This window comes from Manis pentadactyla, chromosome 4 (assembly GCF_030020395.1).
Source record: "Manis pentadactyla isolate mManPen7 chromosome 4, mManPen7.hap1, whole genome shotgun sequence".
Taxonomy (NCBI): domain Eukaryota; kingdom Metazoa; phylum Chordata; class Mammalia; order Pholidota; family Manidae; genus Manis; species Manis pentadactyla.
Window position 1 is genome coordinate 118438759 of NC_080022.1, and position 20515 is coordinate 118459273.

At 49.8% G+C, this 20515-nt stretch overlaps 1 protein-coding gene across 2 annotated transcripts in view; it reads left to right on the forward strand.

Moving 5' to 3' along the window:
• The window catches only part of USP22 (ubiquitin specific peptidase 22), a 43261-nt gene extending 23754 nt beyond the window's left edge, over positions 1-19507 (forward strand). For both annotated transcript variants that reach the window (XM_036888158.2, XM_036888159.2), the window contains 11 exons: positions 1085-1198; positions 2701-2802; positions 3499-3668; positions 5084-5231; positions 7611-7716; positions 9109-9267; positions 13266-13392; positions 14267-14358; positions 15123-15185; positions 15746-15895; positions 16629-19507. In XM_036888158.2, the coding sequence (XP_036744053.2) occupies positions 1085-1198; positions 2701-2802; positions 3499-3668; positions 5084-5231; positions 7611-7716; positions 9109-9267; positions 13266-13392; positions 14267-14358; positions 15123-15185; positions 15746-15895; positions 16629-16671 (1274 nt within the window). In that variant the 3' untranslated portion in view covers positions 16672-19507. The remainder of the gene's footprint in view (positions 1-1084; positions 1199-2700; positions 2803-3498; positions 3669-5083; positions 5232-7610; positions 7717-9108; positions 9268-13265; positions 13393-14266; positions 14359-15122; positions 15186-15745; positions 15896-16628) is intronic.
• Positions 19508-20515: the final 1008 nt, after the last annotated feature.

A 20515-nucleotide genomic window follows, 5' to 3' on the forward strand; every position in this document is an offset into this window, starting at 1 on the left:
GATTAATTCCAGTTTTTCTAAATTTGTGCTTTTTCCTCCATGCTGCATTGCCTCTCAAACATCTGATAATGCTTAGCAAATTTAGCCCAAAAAATTCCTTTTAATTATTGAATTGAGATGGTGCCTTTCTTCCAGGTGCTCAAGGACTGTATCTCATTTATCTTTATAATGAAGTAACAAAGATCCAGGCATCATCCCTGTTTTATAGATGATGCAGTTGAGAAAGTATGCAAGACCCACTCACAGGTGGGTAGCAGGTAGCTCTGTGGGTCAGGAAGTCAGGTTTATCTGGTCAGAGGATATTTTGCCCCTGTCTGTAATGCAGGAGTAGGCAAGTAGCTGCTGCACTCCTTTCTGCAATAGTACAGGAATTCTAGATGTAGTAAAACATGGCTACCATATGTCAGGTGGCCATGAATCCTCATGGACTGATAATACTCAGTGAGAGTCCCCCTGGGTTCAAACACCGTGCTTTCAGAGAAAAATAGAGTCCTGATACTCAAGATTAGGTCCTTTACGGATGTGGCACCTTCCTCTCTCATCCACAACACTCAGACCTTCCAGAGAAGATACCTCATCTGCTCAGGATAAACTGAAGTAGGAAGAAATCCTGTAATTATTGGATTCTGTGATTTAAGAGTAGGGAAATGGTGCAAACAGTCAAAGTCCAAAAAACTTAACATGTTTAATTTTTGTCCTTAAGCATTACCTTTTTTTAAAAAAAGTTTTTATTAAGGTATGATTGATATACACTCTTATGAAGGTTTCACATGAAAAAATAATGTGGTTACTACATTCACCCATATTATCACGTCCCCACCCGTTCCCCAGTGCAGTCACTGTCCATCAGTGCAGCAAGATGCCACAGATCTACTGTGTGCCTTCTCTGTGATACACTGTTCTCCCCGTGATCCCCCACACCATGTGTACTAAACATAATACCCCTCAGTCCCCTTCTTCCTTCCTCCCCACCCGCCCTCCCCTTTGGTAACCACTAGTTCACTCTTGGAGTCTCTGAGTCTCTTGAGCATTACCTTTTAATATTTAATTAAATTTTGTGTCTCTTTTCTCCTGTACCTTTCAGCCATGGAGCTTATGTATGGAGGCATCTATTGTTTTTTGTGTCAGGACTACATATATGACAAAGACATAGAAATCATTGCCAAAGAGGAACAGCGGAAAGCTTGGAAAATACAAGGTTTGGTTTTGCCTGGATTTATGTGCCTGACTCATCTCTTAGTCCTGCTTTTATTCCTCATGTCTGTTAAGGCCAGAATTCCCCAGGAGAAGATCAGTTTCTAGGAAAGAGGATGGCCACTGGGTGTTTTCAGGGTGAGCTCTGATCTGGCGTGAAGACGCCCCACGCCTGTCCGCTCCCTCCTGCAGTGGGGCTTGCGGGAGCTTCTGACCATGTTTTGGTCTTCCTGGTGACTAGGAGCCACCCTGCATCACAGCAGCAGAACAAAAGATGCTCCTGGTACTCTTGTCACGTAGGAAATTACATGGGTTTCAGGAGCCAGGGCAGAGACCAGTGTGTGTATTTTCTGTGGTCTCAAGGAGCTTTGGAACCAGTGTGGGTTCCCGCTCGCTATCACTTCCCTGTCCACACATGCTCTCTTCATCTGGTACACAGTCAGGGATGCACCAAACTCAAACATTATACAGTGCTATTCTTATTGTTTATTTTTTACCAGTTTTCCTGATTTTTTTTCTTTCTCTTAGTTTTCATTTCTAACAGATGCTCATGGCTTACTGTAATGGTAATGGTATAGTTTACCCCACTTGACTAGGAGCATCTCTTAACTAGCAGAACCGCCACTGTTTACTAACAACATAAACCCAGCATGTGTTATACAATATTTTTGCCTTAATTGTTCTGCTTGTTAAAAACAACCCCATTTTTTTGAGAATGGAACAAAACAAAACGGGTGCTTAGTGATCAGAATTGTGTTTAACGGATCTTTTCTAAAGAACAGTCTCTTCGCCCACCTTTCTGTTCATTCCCCTCAAAGTGTGACATTGCTAAGTCTGAGTGTCCTATTTCTTTATGCAGATCATGTGAACCACAGGGTGTATGTGCAGAAATGCATAGCCCAGAATAAAATAGAATTCTCCTAAAATCATTCCACAATTCCATCTGTCAGCAAGATGCTATGTCTTTTAAAGTTTCTTGAATCATGCAGAAATTGGAGGTAGATGGAGCAGATGTCTGCATGAATAGGGTGTTTGCGACACTGTTACCGTCTTTGGATTAAACCTTTTATGGGGACAGCTTTCAGCAAGATGCATTTTCAGAATATATTCTGACAAATGCGTTTTCTGTCATTTATGTGCTCACAGGAGAATCCTTCATGTGAGTCCCCAAGTACCTCCCACTGACACCGATGCTAAAGTCTGTCCCTGCAAGTATTGAAGGGTTTGAAAAAACCCCATCTTGGCATTAGTGTTAGGGCAGCTTTAACTGGAGGTGTCGCTTTCCTTGCCAGAAACAGCTTGTTTAGCAGCACGTTTGCTACAGAAGCTCCTGTAAGCGCTGTGTGTAGCCCATCGCTTACATGTATTAGGGTTTTAGAACTCATGTTATGGATGTCCCTCTTTAAAATACAACCTGATAAATACTCTGTCATCACCCCTTTTGTTTATAAACACACTTGCTGAAGATTTAGCTAACAGTCCTGGAACTGTCTTTGACTTGCTTAGGCATTGGAGAGAAGTTTTCAACTTGGGAGCCAACCAAACGTGAGCTTGAACTGCTGAAACACAACCCAAAAAGGCGGAAGATCACATCTAACTGCACCATAGGTAGGTGGGTGGCAGGGCTGCCGGGGCAGTGCATCCTCGCTCCAGGCAGACGGACCTCCTAGGGTGCCGGCATAATGTAAAAACATGGGCTTTGTATCAGGATCTGAGAGAACAGGCTCATTTCCCCCATGGTGGGCTTAGAGGATTCCCTGCATGTCACTCACCTGTTTGCTCAGCAGCCAGTTTTGGTTGAGCACCTGTTCTCTGTGGGGCCTGCAGGAGGCGGCCGCAGTGGTGGGCGGGAGCTGTCCCTGCCCCATGGCCCGCACAGTACCCCCCTGGAAAGGCCTCCAGTTTTTTTGGCCAGGTCGTGGCTGCGCACAGTAGTCTTCAGAGAGAGAAAGGCATGTGGGTTAGAGGCTTCTCCGGATTTCTGAGATTTCAAGAAATACGTTTTAGAAGCTTTTTAAAAAGGTTTGTTTGGCTCCTTTCTGACCTGTCCTGCTGTTAAAGAAGATGTTGGGTAATTCTGTTAAAACATTAATGGCTGAAGGGGAGTATGTGGTGGTGAACATCCCTCAAGATAGATTGTATAAAAGGGGCATAAAAATTAAAGTAGTAGTACCTTTCTTCTTGCTTCTCAAATGAGTGAGTCAGAGGGACTGATGTGTGAATGTGCAGGAAGCTGCTGCAGGGCCGTCGGGGGTCTGGAGGATGTGTAACTCATGCCCGTGTCTCTCGCTGGCCTTTGCCCAGGTCTGCGCGGTCTGATCAACCTTGGAAACACGTGTTTCATGAACTGCATCGTCCAGGCACTCACCCACACGCCGCTCTTGCGAGACTTCTTCCTGTCCGACCGGCACAGGTGTGAGATGCAGAGCCCCAGCTCATGTCTGGTCTGCGAGATGTCATCGCTTTTTCAGGAGGTGAGCGGTGTTGGCTTTCGCACGGTTGCTTCTGTAGCTGTTTTCCCCCCTTTAAAAAAAAATGAGATTGACGATAAAGAAAGCAAAAAAAAAAAAAAAAGAGGTTTACTATGATAAAGGAAGACAAATTTCTAAAACCTTATATTCTGACATTCTGAGTAAATATTTAGTATGTGCATTTATGATGGGCATGCATTTTTTCCAAAGGGAATTGTTAGAGAAGAGGTTGTGACATCACTTTTAGAGGCACACTGCTGACTAGAGGATGAGAGAGCCCTTTGAAAGGGGCATAACAGTGGGTGACATTAGTCTATAAACAAGCCTCCCTTGTCTGCTAGCCTGATTTCACAGTAAGGCCTGTGGATTGGATGTGCACACACCACTCGCCTACTTTGCCCTCTCTTTGGACCTTCTCTTCTCTGCAGACCTTGTGAGTGCCTCACCGGAAGGCCCTGTCCTTGTGACCCTCTGCCCTGAACATCAGGGTCTGTTCTTCTGATGGGATGGTAGGCTGCGCTCAGGCTGTGCCTGCCCATGTCTCCCTGGCCAATACTCACAGCATGACAGCGCGCGGACCCTCTGCCTGCGCACAGTGACCTGACAACAGGCTCTGAGCTGAAGTAGCTCTGCCCCCTGCTCTTGTCTCCAGTTGCTGAGAGGGCCCGGATGGACTTGAGGTGTCTGCATAGGAGCCAGCAGGCTGGCTGTGCGTCTCTGTCAGTAGCCTTTGATTGGACGTCCTACACCCACTCAGCAGCACCTCTGCCCTGCCCCCCACCACCCCCCCTAGTTTGCATATGGGCACTGGCTGCTCTGGCTGCAGAGCACCGGGCCGCCAGGACCATCTGCCTGTAAAGTGGGATTACTCACTCCAGGCAAGTTTGCTGGTGCCTGGTCTAGCCTGAGCCAGTCTCTGTCTACCCACATCATAACTGGGGCCACAGCAGTGAGCCAGCTGGAAAGGATTGTCGGGCCAGAAAAGGGGAAGATGGGCACAACTGGGGGCCTGGCCTGCAGTGTGCCGTGCATGTGCACATTTCCCCCTCTCTGGGGTGATACCAGCTCATCTCTGTCAGGTGTTTTTTGAGGCTCAGGTTTATTAAGGTGTAATTTATAGACAGGAAAATTGACCTTTTAGTGCACAAATCTGTTCGTTTTCACAAATTCATGTCATAACTCATTTTGACTTATTTGCAGAAAACAGATGGTGGGAAAGGAGAAAATGATATGCAGACTCAAAACAAACAATGAGTCCAAATAAAAATACAACTTGCAAAATAAAAGGAAAGTGAAACAGTATCATTATTGGCAAACAGCCCATAGGAAATTCCAGGCAGCTGTTAAATACTGTTCTGTGCTTTGTGCTCAGAGAGGATCATTCATTCCTGCAAATGTTTCTTTTTCCCTCTGAGCAGTTCTACTCGGGGCACCGATCCCCCCACATCCCATACAAGTTGCTGCATCTGGTGTGGACACATGCGCGACACTTGGCAGGGTACGAGCAGCAGGATGCCCACGAGTTCCTCATCGCAGCCCTGGATGTCCTGCACCGACACTGCAAAGGTGCGGCTCCCGGGGGTGGGGATGCAGAGGGCAGGCGTGTGCACTCTGAAGCACTGCCCAGGTGGCATGTGTTCTGATTGCGTTTATGTCCCAGTCGGAAGAACTGCTGTGCCAGCAGAGAGGTTCTTCATGGTTTGTTTCTGAGAGAGGAGGGAGCAGTTTGGGAGCTGCATCCCGACCTTGCTGGGTATAAGTGCCGTGGCAGTGGGCGGTCTGTAACCCAGAGAGTGAACAGTGAGCTTGCTCTCCTTGGCAGGTTCCCTTGCCCTGATTTTGTGAGGGAGCTCGACTGTGGCTCCACTGGGTTATCAAGGCAGGCTGGAAGCTTCTAGGTAGGCTCCAAACAGCAGGACCTTCAGAACTGGCTCCATCCTCTGTGGTGTCTCCAAAAGGCCTGAGTGTTGTTCTAAAGCCAGAGAGAGCTGGGAATACAGAGCTGAGCCTGAGCACAGCATGTACTTCCCTGACCCTAAGTCCATTGCATTTGCGGGTCTAACAAAGGGCCTTTTGTTTTAAAGTGTCTCTTAGGATTTCACTGGAACTTGGTTTCTCCCATAATATAGTCCCACCACCTGGCCCAAGGGGTGGTGGCTTCAGTGGGATACCCAGATACATACAGGTTTTGATGGTTTAGGGGTGGGGGGGGTGCAGCAGGCAGCAGCTCTTGGGGCTGGAGCTGGAGATGAGGCCTGAATAACAGCGAGGGTGGGTTCTTCTCCACCCTCGCACTGCGGGCTTCCAGTTTGAACTGCACCATCACAGGCATCCGCTGAAGGGTGATTCTCAAGCTTGAGCGTGGGTCAGAGCCACCTGAGAGCTCGCTGGCGTTTCCTTGCTGGATCTGGGGTAAGTTCAGGGGACGCTTTGTTCCTAGTGGGTCTCCACTTGTTCACATAGTACAGTCTCGACTGTAACCAGCTTGTGCTGCTGGCAATCACACGGTCACCTGTGGCCTCCCCAGTGCAGCTGGCTGTGGGTGACAGTCCACTGGGGTCACCCTCATGGAGAGCAGCATCCTGCTTGGTGGGGCTGTGGCATGGCTCCTGCTTCTCCTTAGCGGCAGGTGCTGGGCCGCTGTTGCGGTGCCCTGTGCATTCTGGGATCACAGCTCAGAGACAGGCCAGCCTCAGAACAGGCTTACTAGGATTGGCTGTCACGGCTTTGGGTCCTAGCTTTTATTTGTACTTCAGTTTTTTCTCCTGAAAAAATACACATGATCCTTTTAATGTTTGCCCTGGGAACCAAATAAACATTGCTTAATAGCTTGGCTAAGGTTTGGTATCCTAGTATAAAGTGTAACACACAGAAGAGAGCCACTGTGAAAGATTACTGATCTGTTACTCCTAGCACTTGAGAATAATTAAGAGACGTCTGTCGTAAGCATTAATGTGTTATAAAAATCAACTGTTTGAAAATGCATTTCTGTTAAATGTTTGTATGACCAAAATGATGGAAGTGTGATCTACTCTGATGATTCATTTGAAATGTCTGAGAAGAAATGGAAGGCCCCTCCCGTTAGAAGCACAGTCAGCAGAATTGGGACCCTCGGGTTGGTAGTCCAGAGCACATGGGGAGGCGTGCATCCAGGCCTACCATGCACTTGGTTGAGTATTGTTTCATGAAGCTGCTATCATCAGGTATCTTTCAGCTGCTTTTTCTTTGCATCTTTCTGTGTTCACCCACATCCTAGCATTGTATCCCATGAATTAGAAACGCTTCTGGTAGCATTTCCGCCCAGTCTCTCTAGGCAACCACTATTAGAAGATCCAGTAGCCATAATCTGGCTTGTCTGGTATGTAATATATATGGATGGATACACACTCTCATCCCTTTTGTCTAGTTTAATGAGCATTATGTAGGATGTGGAATGAGGTGTATAATGTGTTGTGGCCACCGTGTGGTTTTATGTCTGTATGCCTACATAGAGGTACATAAATGAACTGCCTGTGGACTAGGCAGCCAGGGATGGGACTTAGCTAGTCCCAAATGCAGGAGCAGGTGAGAAAGACCAGCAGCAGGGGTCCTGCCATGATATGCTCCGACGCAGGGGCATGTTCTCGTCTAGTCCTGAGGTAGGAGGGCTTCCCCAGGGGTGTCAGGCCTCCTCACTGGAACTGTGTCTTCAGTCGTTCCATCCTTGAAAAGGGGTCTGGAACTCCCCAGTTTCTGGGCATCAGATATATTTTGGTGCCAAGAAAGAGCCCGAGCAGATCTGGGGCATGAGAAAAAGACAAAAGTCAGAAGAAGCTGCAGGGTCGTCCCGTTGGTCCTCGCATCTCCTGGCTGTGGGAGCACATGGGCACTCGGCTCGACTGCGCCTTTGCGGGGGACAGCTGACCTCGGGGTGCCTAGAGCATCACCACTGTGGTCTCTCCGCAGGTGACGACAATGGGAAGAAAGCCAGCAATCCCAACCACTGCAACTGTATCATCGACCAGATCTTCACAGGCGGCCTGCAGTCGGATGTCACCTGTCAGGTCTGCCAGTAAGTGCCTGCGGGGCGCTGATTGCTGTGGGGGCGGCTGACACCACTTTGGCTGCTGCCTATGGAGCATCAGGCTCAGGAAGTGAGGCTTGTGTTCTGGGACGTTCTTAAAGTCTTTATAGACCTGGGGCCTGAAGTTTATTTAGCTGCTGCCACCCCAGTTGAGCCTTTTTGGTGATGAGGGAGCCAGAAGGTGGCTCACACACCGGAGCACCTGCAGCAGCAATCGGAAGAGAAGCAGAAGCTTCGGCAGCCGCGCATAAGCTCGTGTTGAGTGGAATAGCTCGGCAGGAAGACACGGGCTGGAGGGCATCCAGGCAGGAGTACCCAGGGGCAACCCTGTGTACTGGGGCCGTCTTGTCACTGTGCACACCCTGCGACCTGTGCTTTGGAGTCTTCCTCCCACATCTCTGCTTTCCTGAGGGTCCCAACATCAGGAGCCAACTAAGAGCCCCCATCGGAAAGGACTCACCCACATAAGGCACCTATGTGACATACAAGTTCCAAAGTGTCGGTTTTAATTATTTTACAGTCTCCTTTTCCATTTTCTCCAAAGTAGTATCCCTAACTACTTACGTGTGTTGTCTCTGCTCAGAGCTCAAGGCCTCTTACTTTCAGGAAGACCCATTCAACCTCAGTGCCCTGTGGTGTCTTCTGTTCCACTTAGGTTTCTTAAAAACCCTGGCCGTGATCCACTAAGGTTATTTCAGAGCTTGTAATGGATTGTCACCTGCTGTTCTGTTGTCACCCACATCCTCATGGCCATCACTCCCAGCCACGTTCAGATCCATGGTTTGGCCCTGTACTACTGAATCCCATTAGCAGGAGGTTGTCTCTCATTACGTCGTATTTGAATACCTGTAGTAAACTGCCCAATCTGAGTTTCCTTTTTGTGTGTTGTAAAATAAGTCACCAGGAAGGAATTGCTTTGCTAAACAGCACCGAGTGCCATTGAGCTTACGCCAGGCCAGCCAGTGTGTGCTCTTGTGCAAGGTGTGCTTGGGGCTGCAGTACTGCTAGGCTGGCAGTTTCCAGCTCCAGGCAAAGAATCTGTAGCTTTCAGATGCTTTGCTGTCAGTTCAGAGACTTTGGACGTGGGGCCCAGGAGTTTATATTTTTCAAAAATTTCCAGAGTGACTGTGATGGCCTTCTGGATTGGGAAACATGCTTTAGGACCAGCCTTTACCTTAGTGGCATACATGCTGTCCCTCCCTGGGGCCAACTTGGGAGCCCGGGATGTGCAGGGTGTGAACACATCTGCTTTTCTGACCTTCCATGTCTTTGACTAAAATGGCAGAGCTGTGAAAGGAGGTTGAGATCTGCTCTGGCATCAGCTGCTCGGGCTCCCCAGGGCTGTCAGGCTCATGTGTGTCCATCTCCCTTTGCTTCCAGTGGCGTCTCCACCACCATAGACCCCTTTTGGGACATCAGCCTCGACCTGCCTGGCTCTTCCACCCCGTTCTGGCCCCTGAGTCCGGGAAGTGAGGGCAGTGTGGTGAATGGGGAAAGCCACGTGTCGGGAACCACCACTCTCACAGACTGCTTGCGAAGGTAAGAAACCTGCTGGCAGTTTCAAGAAAGAGAGGGTCTCTCCCTGCCTTGGGGCTGTTCAGAGAAGTGACTGATCAGAGTGAAGTCCTAATAAACTCAGGGCCCTTATAGTGTTTCCTTTCACAAAGTCCCATATAGAACAGAGAAAAGACAGGTCAGCCTACAGCTGGGTGCAGTGGGCACTCGGGCTCATAATAGTTTGTCACATTTTTGCATGATGATGGGAAATGTCTGTCCACCTGGCTTTGTCTTGTAGGGTGTCTGCATTGCCGCTGCTATTCCACCCTGCTGCCTGTATGAATTAATGGAGGGCCAAAGGGCAGAAAAAGCTCCATTCCCTCTGTGGCTAATAATTTGCCTTGGGTTCCAGCCAAGAAGAGCGGCCCCTCCCGCCTTGGCCCGGTCTCCTCTGAGGGGGATGGAAACATACTTGTGGTGTTCTGCACTTACAGGGAGGGATGATTGTTCTGGGTTTTATCTTGCTGCATAGTCAGCAGGCCCAAAAGTTCATGTTTAGAATTTTAAAATGGATCATCTTTTGTTACACTGGTATGTCCACATATAAATGGGGTACCAAATTTTCAATTTGGAAAACAAGTAAATAAAACCAAAACAAGAAACAAAAAAAAATCCTAGTCATCAAGTAAATTAGATTTAGTTGTAAATTTCAGTTAACTTGAAACTTTGGCCGCAGAGCAAGCAATGAGGGAGAAACCTCGCTTGGCAAACTGAAATGCATAGTCCTGTGGTCAGGACTGGTGTGCTGAGTCAGCACCCAAGTGGCTGAGAAAAGGTGGAGTGTGTTTGTGTCCAGCTTTTATTAACAGCAAAGGGTCGGTTTCAAGTTATACTGAGGATAGATTACAAAGCTGATGGGAGGAACTTGAGGTACATGTGATTTTGTAGCTATAGACTTAGTTAGCGTTTGATGCGGTGAGCACTGTGGGGTGGCTCAGTGGCCGTCGCCCCATGGTGGCCTCCTTGCAGGAGTGCTTACACTGTGCCCCTGGAACCGTTCCTGGAGGAGGTGGACTCAGTGGGACCATGACAGCTTTCCCAGGCCTGTGGCACCACTTGGCAAAGCCGGCTGCTTCCTGGGGTTTCCATGGTCCTTTCTGTACCGGCCCCGTGGTGCACCTGAACTTGGCAGTAGCTTTGTGCTGCATTTTCAGCTCTGTGGTCTCAATCTGGATGGGAGGGCAGCCCCTTCAGGGGAGGAGAGTGTCTCCAGCTGTCTTTGGGTTCCCCTGTAGCCCCGGGCATGGTGATGGACATTGAGCACTGCCTGCATTTTCTGGGTGAGAGGCCTTGTAAGGTTGCAGATGGCAGAAACTGACTCTGGTGACCTTAAGCAGGAAGGGATATGGGGTGGTATATAGAGTCCCCAGGAAGGGGAAGGAGAACCCTGCTCAGCAGACAGGCAATAACCACAAGAGGCTTGGTGACCGATGTCTGGAAGCTCACAGCCTGCCGCTGGGCTCCCTGCGCCAGTGCCGTTAAGCTGCTGTTCTGTAGGACAGGTATTCCCCCCGGCCGCTTCTGCAGAACGATTGTCCAGATGCAGAGTCCTGGTTCAGAGATAGCAGGCTGCCAGCTCCTGCCCTCACTGCTGGTGGGCGGGACAGCAAATACCTGGCTTTTGTGGTGAACTCCATAAAGGGAAGGTGGGCCCTGCCTCCCCCCAGGCTTAGGGTTCCCCAAAGGGGAGGGGAGGGAGGCGTTGATATATATTTGAGAAGGCATATGGGTTGGGTGCCCTCTTCCTACCATAATTGTTTTATTTATAATTACACGAATTTGAAGTCAGATTCTCACGTCCAGCAGCACTGAAGCAGGTTTGGTTGACATTCTGCTGGCAGGAAGGTGGCATAGTTTGGCAGAGATGGGGTCTGGAAGCTGTTGTAGTTGAACATACAGGCACTACACACGGGAAGGAAAATAACAAATGATCAGAAACTTCCAGAAGAATAAAAAGTGAGAAAACATTAGAAGGTTACTTTGAGCATTTTACACTGCACTGCTGTAAATTTTTAAAAATATTTTAAAATATTGTCATGAAAAGCAGTGTGCTTATTGATCAGTTGCTTAATTGATAATAGCAAAGTGAATATAATTGACGTGAAGCATGTGAGCCAAGCTTTGAGGATTATTGGGATGCTCACACCCCAAGTCCGACTTGGCTTGCCACAGCACTCTGCATTTGTCATGGGAGCCTCTGAGTCGTCGGTGTGCCCATGGGCTCCTTGAAGGAAGCGTTCCTGCAGCCAGGTTGTGGCAGAGAGTGTGTGGTATCTGTCACCTGCTTAGTGCTCCGCATCCTGGAGAGCCAGGTGGAGTCCTCTGCCTGATTTTAGCTGTGGGTTGGCATTGGACTTCAGTTCTAAAAGCAAGGGCTTCCTGTGCCCTGTCCTCTCTGCCCCACAGTGACACGTGTCCAAGTACTTGTCCCTGCTCTTGTGGTGGCTGACTCTGACCGAGGAAGCTGGCCAAGAAGTTGGAGGAGCAGCTGTGGTTCTTGTTGTCCTGAGGAGTGTGGTTGGGGCACAACTGTTTGAGCTGGAAAGTCAGATTATGGACCAGTGTAACAGGGGCACATTCTTCTCCAATCAGGTGTCTAGTCAGTGTTCAAACTGCCTCTATTTTTTAGAAGCTATTTTTTTACAGTTAGTTCAAGTCAGGATCCAAACTAGGTCTACATGTTAAGTTTGCTTGGTTGGTCTCGTAAGTCTGTGCTTTTCTTTCTTGCCATTTCTGTGTTGAAAAGACAGGGTCATTTGTCCGGAGAATTTCCCACACTTGGATTTTGCTGAACGCATTTGTGGGCTAGTCCTGCAGGTCATAGTGAGCCCGCTTGGATGCCTCGCCCCCGACTGCCTCCCCGACCAGGCCTACCTGTTCTCACACTTTGCTTCTGGGAGCCTCCCAGGCAAGGCTGGGCCAGCTCTGTTCAGAGGCCGTTGTCTGGCCCTGCTTAGAAGATGGTTCCCAAGGATAAGCCAGGATGTCCAAACCCCGTTGTGAAGATTGAATTTTCTGTTTGTTTTTCAGCTTTAAGCTTTAAAAATCCGGCATGAACTGTGTGGAAACATCTGCTTTATGGGTTTTATCTTTGGTAGCTGCGACTATGCCAGAAATGCTTGCTGGCCTACCCAGTGCAACCGTTCTTTCTGTCTTGTAATGGAGCTTCATCAGTGGAGAATCACCGTCTCTCCAAACGTCTCTCTCTATTTTTTTTTTAATTAGTCTTGTTATTTTGAGATAATTGTAGTATCCCGTTCATGTATGAAATTGCAAATGCAGAGAGGTCCCGTGTAGTTTTTAAAAACCCAGTTTCCCCCTGTGGAAACATCTTACAAAATTTTCTTTCCATATCACAACCAGGATATGGAACACAACCACCAGGATATTGACGATATGCAGGGCATTCGCAGCCACACCTCTGCCCTCCCACCACTACTGCCTCCTTAAGCCCTGACAGGGGGATCTGGTGTCCACCTCTGCAAATTGCACATTTTGATAATGTTATGCAAATGGAATCATATAACATGTTACCATTCAAGACTGACTTTTTTCATTCATCATCATCCTCTGGAGGTTCATCCAGGTTGCATATACCAATAGTTCCTTATCACTGACTAGTATTCCATGTGTTGTATACCACAGCTTGTTCAATCATTTACCCAGTGAAGGACATCTGGGTTGTGTCCAGTTTGGGGCTGTTAGGAATAAAGCTGCTAAAAAACATTCGTGCACAGTTTTAGTATGAATGCACTTTTCATTTTCTGGGACAAATTCAATTGCTCGGTTTTATAGTAGTTAGAAAATTACTGTTTCATCAGATTTCATTGAAAAAATTTTTATTAAAGTGCTAAAATGAAAAGATGAAGAAATTGTATGGTTTTGTAGGGAAATTGACCTGTTGAAAGTGATAAAGTTAACTCTTTTCTTTCCTTTACCCCTGCCATTTTCTTCCTAAAAACACGTTTTCTAAATCATAGATTCACCAGACCGGAGCACTTAGGAAGCAGTGCCAAGATCAAGTGCAGTGGTTGCCATAGCTACCAGGAGTCCACTAAACAGCTGACCATGAAGAAACTGCCCATTGTGGCCTGTTTTCATCTCAAAGTAAGTTTTCCAGGAAACAAACTCCAGTGGCTGACTCAGTGTTTAGTCCCCAGGCCAACTTAGAGCCTGCCGGTGGGTGTCCAGGAAGCGTTCTGTGACTGCGGTGACTCAGCTGAGGCAAGGCGGGTGGCAAGTCTCAGCTCTGCGCCCCCTGTTACTGCAGAGGTTTGTTGTGGAAGCGACGTCATCGCTAAGAGTGACAGGTGCAGAAGCTCTGCCAGGGGCGGGGGCGGGAAGTTTGCTGCTCCTGCCGAGCTCCCCCATCCTCCCCACATCACATCACCTGCTTTCTTTTTACCTAAAAGCAAACCCTTAACATGATAATCTAGTCCAGGGATCGTCAAGCTCTTTCTGTAAAGGGTCAGATAGTAAATATTTAGGCTTTCCAGCCACATACAATCTCTGTTTCATATTTTTGTTCCATTTATGCCCCTTTAAAAATGTGAAAAAACACCATCAACAAACAAACAAACCCGAACCAACCATCCTTGGCTGGCTGGCTGAGTTTGGTGGCCCCTGGTTTAGTCAAAGGAGTGTCTTTTGTCTGGTGAAGGGAACCATATGTACATTTTTGCTCCCAGATGCTACGGATGTTCATTCTGTTATCTGCCACCTTGCATTTTGCTGGGTTTGTTGTAAGGTGACTTCTTTGTACACTTGGTGTTTATCACTTTGAATAATCACATAATTTCAAGACTTGACTTCAACCTCATCACTTAAATTTACATGGATTGGTACTGTTACTGAATCTGAAAGCCTGGACGTGGCCAAAAATCAATTCAGAGTGAACGAAAAGACCTCTTTGGGGAGTGCAGGCAAGCACCGTGGGGAAGCCCACAGCTTCCCTCCCACCCTCTCTCCTCTTCCCCTGTAGCGATTTGAACACTCAGCCAAGCTGAGGCGGAAGATTACCACGTATGTGTCCTTCCCCCTGGAGCTGGACATGACCCCCTTCATGGCATCCAGGTATGGGGGGGCTTGTTCAGCTCTGTGTCGGGAGGGCTGTGGTTCCAGTGGTCAGTGATGGCACTGGGTCCCTGACGAGGTGGCTGTAGCCACAGCTGCTGAGACTGAGTCACTACCCTCATCTTAACCCAAGACACACTTCAGTTTGAGCCGCTCCCCATCCGCTGTCCTAGCTTTGGGTTTCCCTGTAGCAGTCATCAAGGTAGGACCACAGTGAGGAGGCTGCTGTGCTTCAGCTGGTGGTGCTGTTTGGATACAGATAAAACATGCTTGGTCTTTCAGTTACAGATTCCACCTCTGTAGTTTCAGATCTTTATATCATAGACCACTTTTTTTTTTTTTGCCCTCGGAAATAGCCATGACACTAACTTATAGAGCACACACATACTGGCTCCCTGGGCCACTCTGCAGGTGACCACAAGCTGGTGGCCAAAAGCAACAGGCATTGGCAGGGCAGTGCTTCCTCAGGGGGCCACTCCAGTCCCTGTTGGGAGGTGTAGCCGGGAGGTATGGGCCAGCTCTGGCTCTACACCTCGCAGGAGGTGTGCCCTGCATGGTTCACTTTGCCAGCCTGAGCCTCGGCTCCCCACCGTAGCACAGGAGTGACCTCCTGGAAGGCAGAGTGGCTGGAAGAACTGGAAAGCATTGTGGGGCCCCAGTGCGGCGTCTGGTGTGGTGGGCCCCCAGGAATACTGGTATTCTCTTTCAAGCCGTGCTCTTTGGTTAATGATTTTACAAGATGCTGAGTTTGTTGTTTGTTACAGCAAAGAAAGCAGAATGAATGGGCAGTACCAGCAGCCACCAGATAGTCTCAGTAATGATAATAAGTAAGTGGTGGCTTGTGGGTGTGCACAGGCCTCTCTGGGTGGGGGGGCAGTGTGGGATGGGGGCAGCCTGCCGGTGTGTCCCGGGGAGGTGACTCCATCTGTGTGTGGCAGTGACACAGCTCCTGTGTCTGGCCCCTGGCCTTCTGTCATGCTGCCCCATGGCCCTTGTTGAAAATACTTGAGACTCCCGTTAGTAGGGGGCTTTTCACCTGCACCCTAAACACTCTGTCCTGACCCCTGACCCAGGTCAGCCTGGCCATTGCAGTCCTAGAGTGGAAGCTCAGTGTCTGAATTCTGGGCCTCTTGGCCCCTGACCTTGCCGTCATTGTCCTCCTTACCCTTGGTGTGGTAGAAAGAACCAAAGGGGAGAGTGGCCCCCTGTCTCCCGACACCGAGAGCTGAGTAGGGGCCAGCCAGGCCCTTTCTTCCCCCCCTTCACCTATGACCCCTGGGGTGTCACCATTTGGGGTCAGTGGGCTTACCCCTCACTGTGCAGGCTTCTCACTGGTTTCTGGTGGTGGTAAATTAACTGCTCCATCTACCCTTTCCTCCCGGACCAGATACTCCCTGTTTGCAGTAGTCAACCACCAAGGCACCCTGGAGAGTGGCCACTACACCAGCTTCATCCGGCAGCACAAGGACCAGTGGTTCAAGTGTGACGATGCCATCATCACCAAGGCCAGCATCGAGGACGTGCTGGACAGTGAGGGGTGCGTCGAGGCAGCAGCCGGTGTCTCCGCGTGGGCAGCAGAGCCCAAGGCACAGCTGTGCTTAGGACTGTTCAAGGCTGTTAGCTTCTGTTGTCGAAGTGATGAGGCTTGTTCTGGACAGGACACCAGCCTCAGTTGCTCACTGGATAGGAGGGCATCCCCGGCCCGGCACCCTGAGGTGGTCATGCTGGTGGCCGCTCACTTGATCATGGGAGTTGGCACCCTGCTTCCATGGCAGCCCCCCTGCACCTGCTTTGCTCCTTCCCGTCTCATCGTTATCCTTTAGCTTCACTGAGGCCTCGCTGTGAGACCATCTGTCGGATTCCTGGCTCCAGTGACAAGCTGCCGTGAGCCTGGCCATGGGGGGGCCCCTTGGGTCCATGTGAGAGGGTTGCGTTTGAGAGGACAGCCTGTGGCAGTGGGAAGGGTGGATTTAGACTGGAATCCAGTGCCGGAAACTTAGCAAAATAGCTCTAACACAAAGGACGCAGCAGTCATAGGTGGGAGCAGCTGGGTGCGAGGGCTGAGCTTCCTGGTATGTGGGGGCCTTAGGCGGGGGCACTGCCACTACCCCGTTGAGGACCCTTTTGGGGCCTGAGAACCCCAAACACCCAGCTGACACATCAGACTGCAGCCGTGCGCTGAGGCCTTGGTGCAGTGGTTCTGGCTGGGGAGGCTGGCGTTGCTTCAGCCTCCCGTGATCAGTGTGTAAGCACGCTCTCTCTGTCCTCAGGTACCTGCTGTTCTACCACAAACAGTTCCTGGAATACGAGTAGCCTTATCTGCAGCTGGTCGGGAGAAGTCAAGGTGGCGCTTCGGCCCCCGTCTCCGAACGACCCCAGCCCCCAACGTCATGACCACACCGCCCACACAGAAGAGCGTCGGCCCGAGGTGGGGCCGCAGCCAGTGCCCGGCATCGCCGTGGACATGGCGGGCATGGTCCAGGATGGCTCTGGTGGCTGCAAACAGACAGAAAAGTGGAACAACGGGCATGCCCTCGGGGGGCAGAGGAGACATGCCACCAGCACGACTCCTGGGCCCCTCGTGTGGGCAATGGGGGTGTGGGGCGGCTCTGCCCTGGCGCTTCATTCAGCTGCACGACTGCAGAGTTTAAAAGGGCGCCAGCCCATTTAAAAAGCATGGATCCATTAAAGCAGTAAAGTGAAGGAGGCAGCATACGGGATAAGGACTTTGCACGCGTCTGTGTACTTAAGTGTGGAGCTCAGCCTCTGTGCTGTAAGAAGGGCCTCCCAGAGCCCACGGGACTGAATATACTAACTGGGCTTCCAGGCACATCTGTTCTGCAGACAACTTAGCATCAAGCTGCATGCGGAAGCGTCACCTCTCTCGGTTTTCTAGAAATAGGCATTTTCTTATCCCCCACCCCTTCTCTCTTTTTCCACAAATGGTGAATTTCATAAATGTACTGGTAGTGATGTGAATGAGTTACTGAGTTTATACTGAAATGTAGATAGTTTTTCCTTTGTTCCCAAGAGTGAGTTTTGCTTTTCAGTGGTGCTGTCATCGCTCCCCTCCCCTCACCCCCGGGGCGCATCCGAGTCCTGGTTAAACTGGCGGATGCTGCAGAGCGGAATCTACCTGTCTCTCTCCTGTTGATGTTTTGACTAAATGAATCATCTGGTGGTTGCATTGTTCTCCTCCTTGTGTTCTTCCTGGCCGCCATCCCACTGGCCGTCCCAGCAGCTGCTGGGTGGTGTGGGTAGAAGCTGGGGTGGCTTCTGTGGAGACTGCATTTCATGGCCGAGGGCCTCTGCTTCTCTTGTGTGGCCTCAGTCCTTGTGGAGGAGCTGGAATGCTGGGCGTTGTTCTTGTAAGATACCTTGCATGTGTCTATATTCAAACCCAAACTTAGACTGTTTATCCATTTCTGAGAAATCAGAACCCAGAGACATGGGGGAGGAAAAGCTGCTTTAATAGTTTGTGCAAAAAGCAATGCTTGTCCTGGGAGTGCAGCCTGTGGAATTTTTGTTCCTGGAGAAGAATTGAATCATTCAATTTATGGGCCAGCATGTGGTTTTCAAAGAGCCAAATGGTCTCAGCCACAGCCACAGATAATTCACACAAATGAGCGGGGCTGTGTTCTAATAAAACTTTATGGTGACTTTAATTTGAATTTCAACATATTAGGCTATTTTATATTTTTTTGCTCTTTAAAAATGTGTGAACTATTCTTAGCTGACAGGCCGTGCACAGACAGGTAGGGCCGGATCTGGCTTGCTGACTGGTTAAGTCAGGGCTTGGGGGCAGGGACAGCAGGGGCTGAGGAGCTGCTGCGAGGTGTGGAAGGCGTTAGGTGCATGAAGCACTGTAAAGCAGAGCCGTGCTGCAGAGGCACTGTGTGTGACATGACACGACACACTCCTTGGTGGTGGGGCTGTCCAGGCACTCGCCCGGCTGAAGCTGTTATGTTTCTGTATTTAAAGAAAACATGTTTTAAAATAGCAGGTGTTACCAGAGAAGTGTGGATGGGTGCAGATCTTCAGCCCCATGAGCCTGAGTTCTGTGTGTGACTGTGTGTGTGACTGTGCTATGAAGGGTTCTTTTTGGGAGAGGTGTCTTTCAAAAAGGAACAAATCTGTGGAAAGGAGAATCAGCTGACATTGGCCTGTAGCTTTCTGAGCCACTGAAGTCCCTGCCATGTGCTACCTCACAGCCTTCCTGTTCTCCTGGCATGTCCTAGATGCATCAGGGACAGAGTGAGCGCATTGGTCTGGGGTTTTCTGGCAGATGACCTCTGGCCTGGCCAGCCCTGCGTCCCCACGCCTGTGTCCTCCCTTGCACCCCTTACCATCTCTGCTGGTGTTCAGAGGCTCAGCTACACAAGAACGCTAGGGCTGGAGAAACATTGAGGCCATGTTTTTCTTCTGTAGACATTATTTTAAACTTCTGTACCCATGTTAATTCTGTTTCTTTGGCACTCGCGTTCTGAGCATTTAGCTCTCTCCTGCCAGCTCCAGCCCTGAGCCCAGCCACCCACACTCCTGTACACATTTGATTTGCCTTGTTAGGAACAAAAGAGTACATGGGTTTGGGAATTTCTTTTCTTTGGGCTCCCTATCCAGTTACCAAATTCAGGAAAAAGGCTCTCTTGGTGTTAAGTCTATTACCAAGTGCATCTGACCACTGAGGAGTCGTTGGTGACCCCCTCCACGTCCCCAGCTTAATGAAAACAACCTGTATTTCTGAGATGCTGGCCGTCATCTCAGCAGTCCCCGTGAACAGCAGACAGGGCTGCCCGCCTTGTGATGGCTGAAGGGTGTTCCCAGGAGAGGGGCACCCATGGGGCTGCGGCCTCTGCACCAGGCCTCCCGCAGCACCTGCCCCCACGGTGGTGCTAGTTGGGCTCAGTGCTTTTGCTTTCATGGGATAAAGTGGCTGTTCTGATAGTTCACATGGCTGGCTGTTTGATTTACTGTAACTTTGAAAACAAAAGTTGTAAGGAAAAGATTCCAGTGACTGTGCTGTGGGTTTTACTACTAAGATGTTCACACCTCCCCTTACCTGTTGTTTTGAGGAACTGTTCATCTCTTTCCCCTCTTACTGGCTTGTAGTCTTTCCTCTGTCATAATAAAGTTACATTTTGTCCTGAAAGTCAGCTGGCTCTGCCCTTACTCGCGGCAGCCACAGTGAGACGGAGCAGAGGGTGAGAGGCCCGGCCTGTGGACACCATCCAGGGCAGGCCTTGCTGAGACGGAAGCCCCGAGTTCAGCAGCCAGAGCTGCGGTTGGGGTTTGTGCTGGCGCGGCGGGCGGCCGTGCGCCCTGCGTTTCCTCATTTATCCATGAGTGGCCCCCTGCTGCTTTCAGCCACTTCCTCTCTCGGGCAGGATAGTGATGTATCTGGGATTCAGGACAACTGTGGGCCTTCAGTCTGATGTCATAGGAGATCCCTGAGAGGCTTTAAATGCAGGAACTCCTGCTATGGTAGATCACAGGGCCTGGGAGGTGCATTTGTAGTGAGGGCTCCAGGTGATGATGACTGCAGTGTCTGCAAGCGAGCAAGATGAGCACGGCCCTTAGTTCTCTGATGGCACAGACTTCCTGCTGCCACTCGCCTGCCCTGGGAACTGCTCTCAGCTGCTCTTCACCAGGCTGACCCAGGCCTTCCTTTCTGAAGTGTCTGTTCCTGTCCCTTGGGTCGCAAGATCCTTCACAGCCCTTAATGGAAACACCAAGAGGTGCCAGAGAATCCTTATGGGTTCCAGGCCTAGTCCTGTACCGCAGTGCAGCCGGCCCTTCAGCTTTAATAGAACCCATGTGGTGTCCTGGGGGAGCTCCCTTCTTGGGGTCTAAGATCTCCAACTGGCAAAGCCCGGTTTTCAGGACAGGACTAAGAAAAATTGGCAATTGAGTTAAGTATAATACTAAAAAGTGCCAACCCTCAGACCTGGAGGTGCTGGCTGTGCAGAGTCAGCACCATTTAATGTCTCCAGTTTCTGGAAGACAGCCCCATCCCTTCACCACAAGCAAGTCTTCAGTAAGCCCACCTGCTTCCAGGTGGTGGGTGGTGCAGTAAGAACAGGCAGTCGGCAGGTACAAGCCCGCTGCTTGTGGGTGTCCTCTGCTGTGAATTGGGTTCCCTGATCAGAAGCAAGGCTAT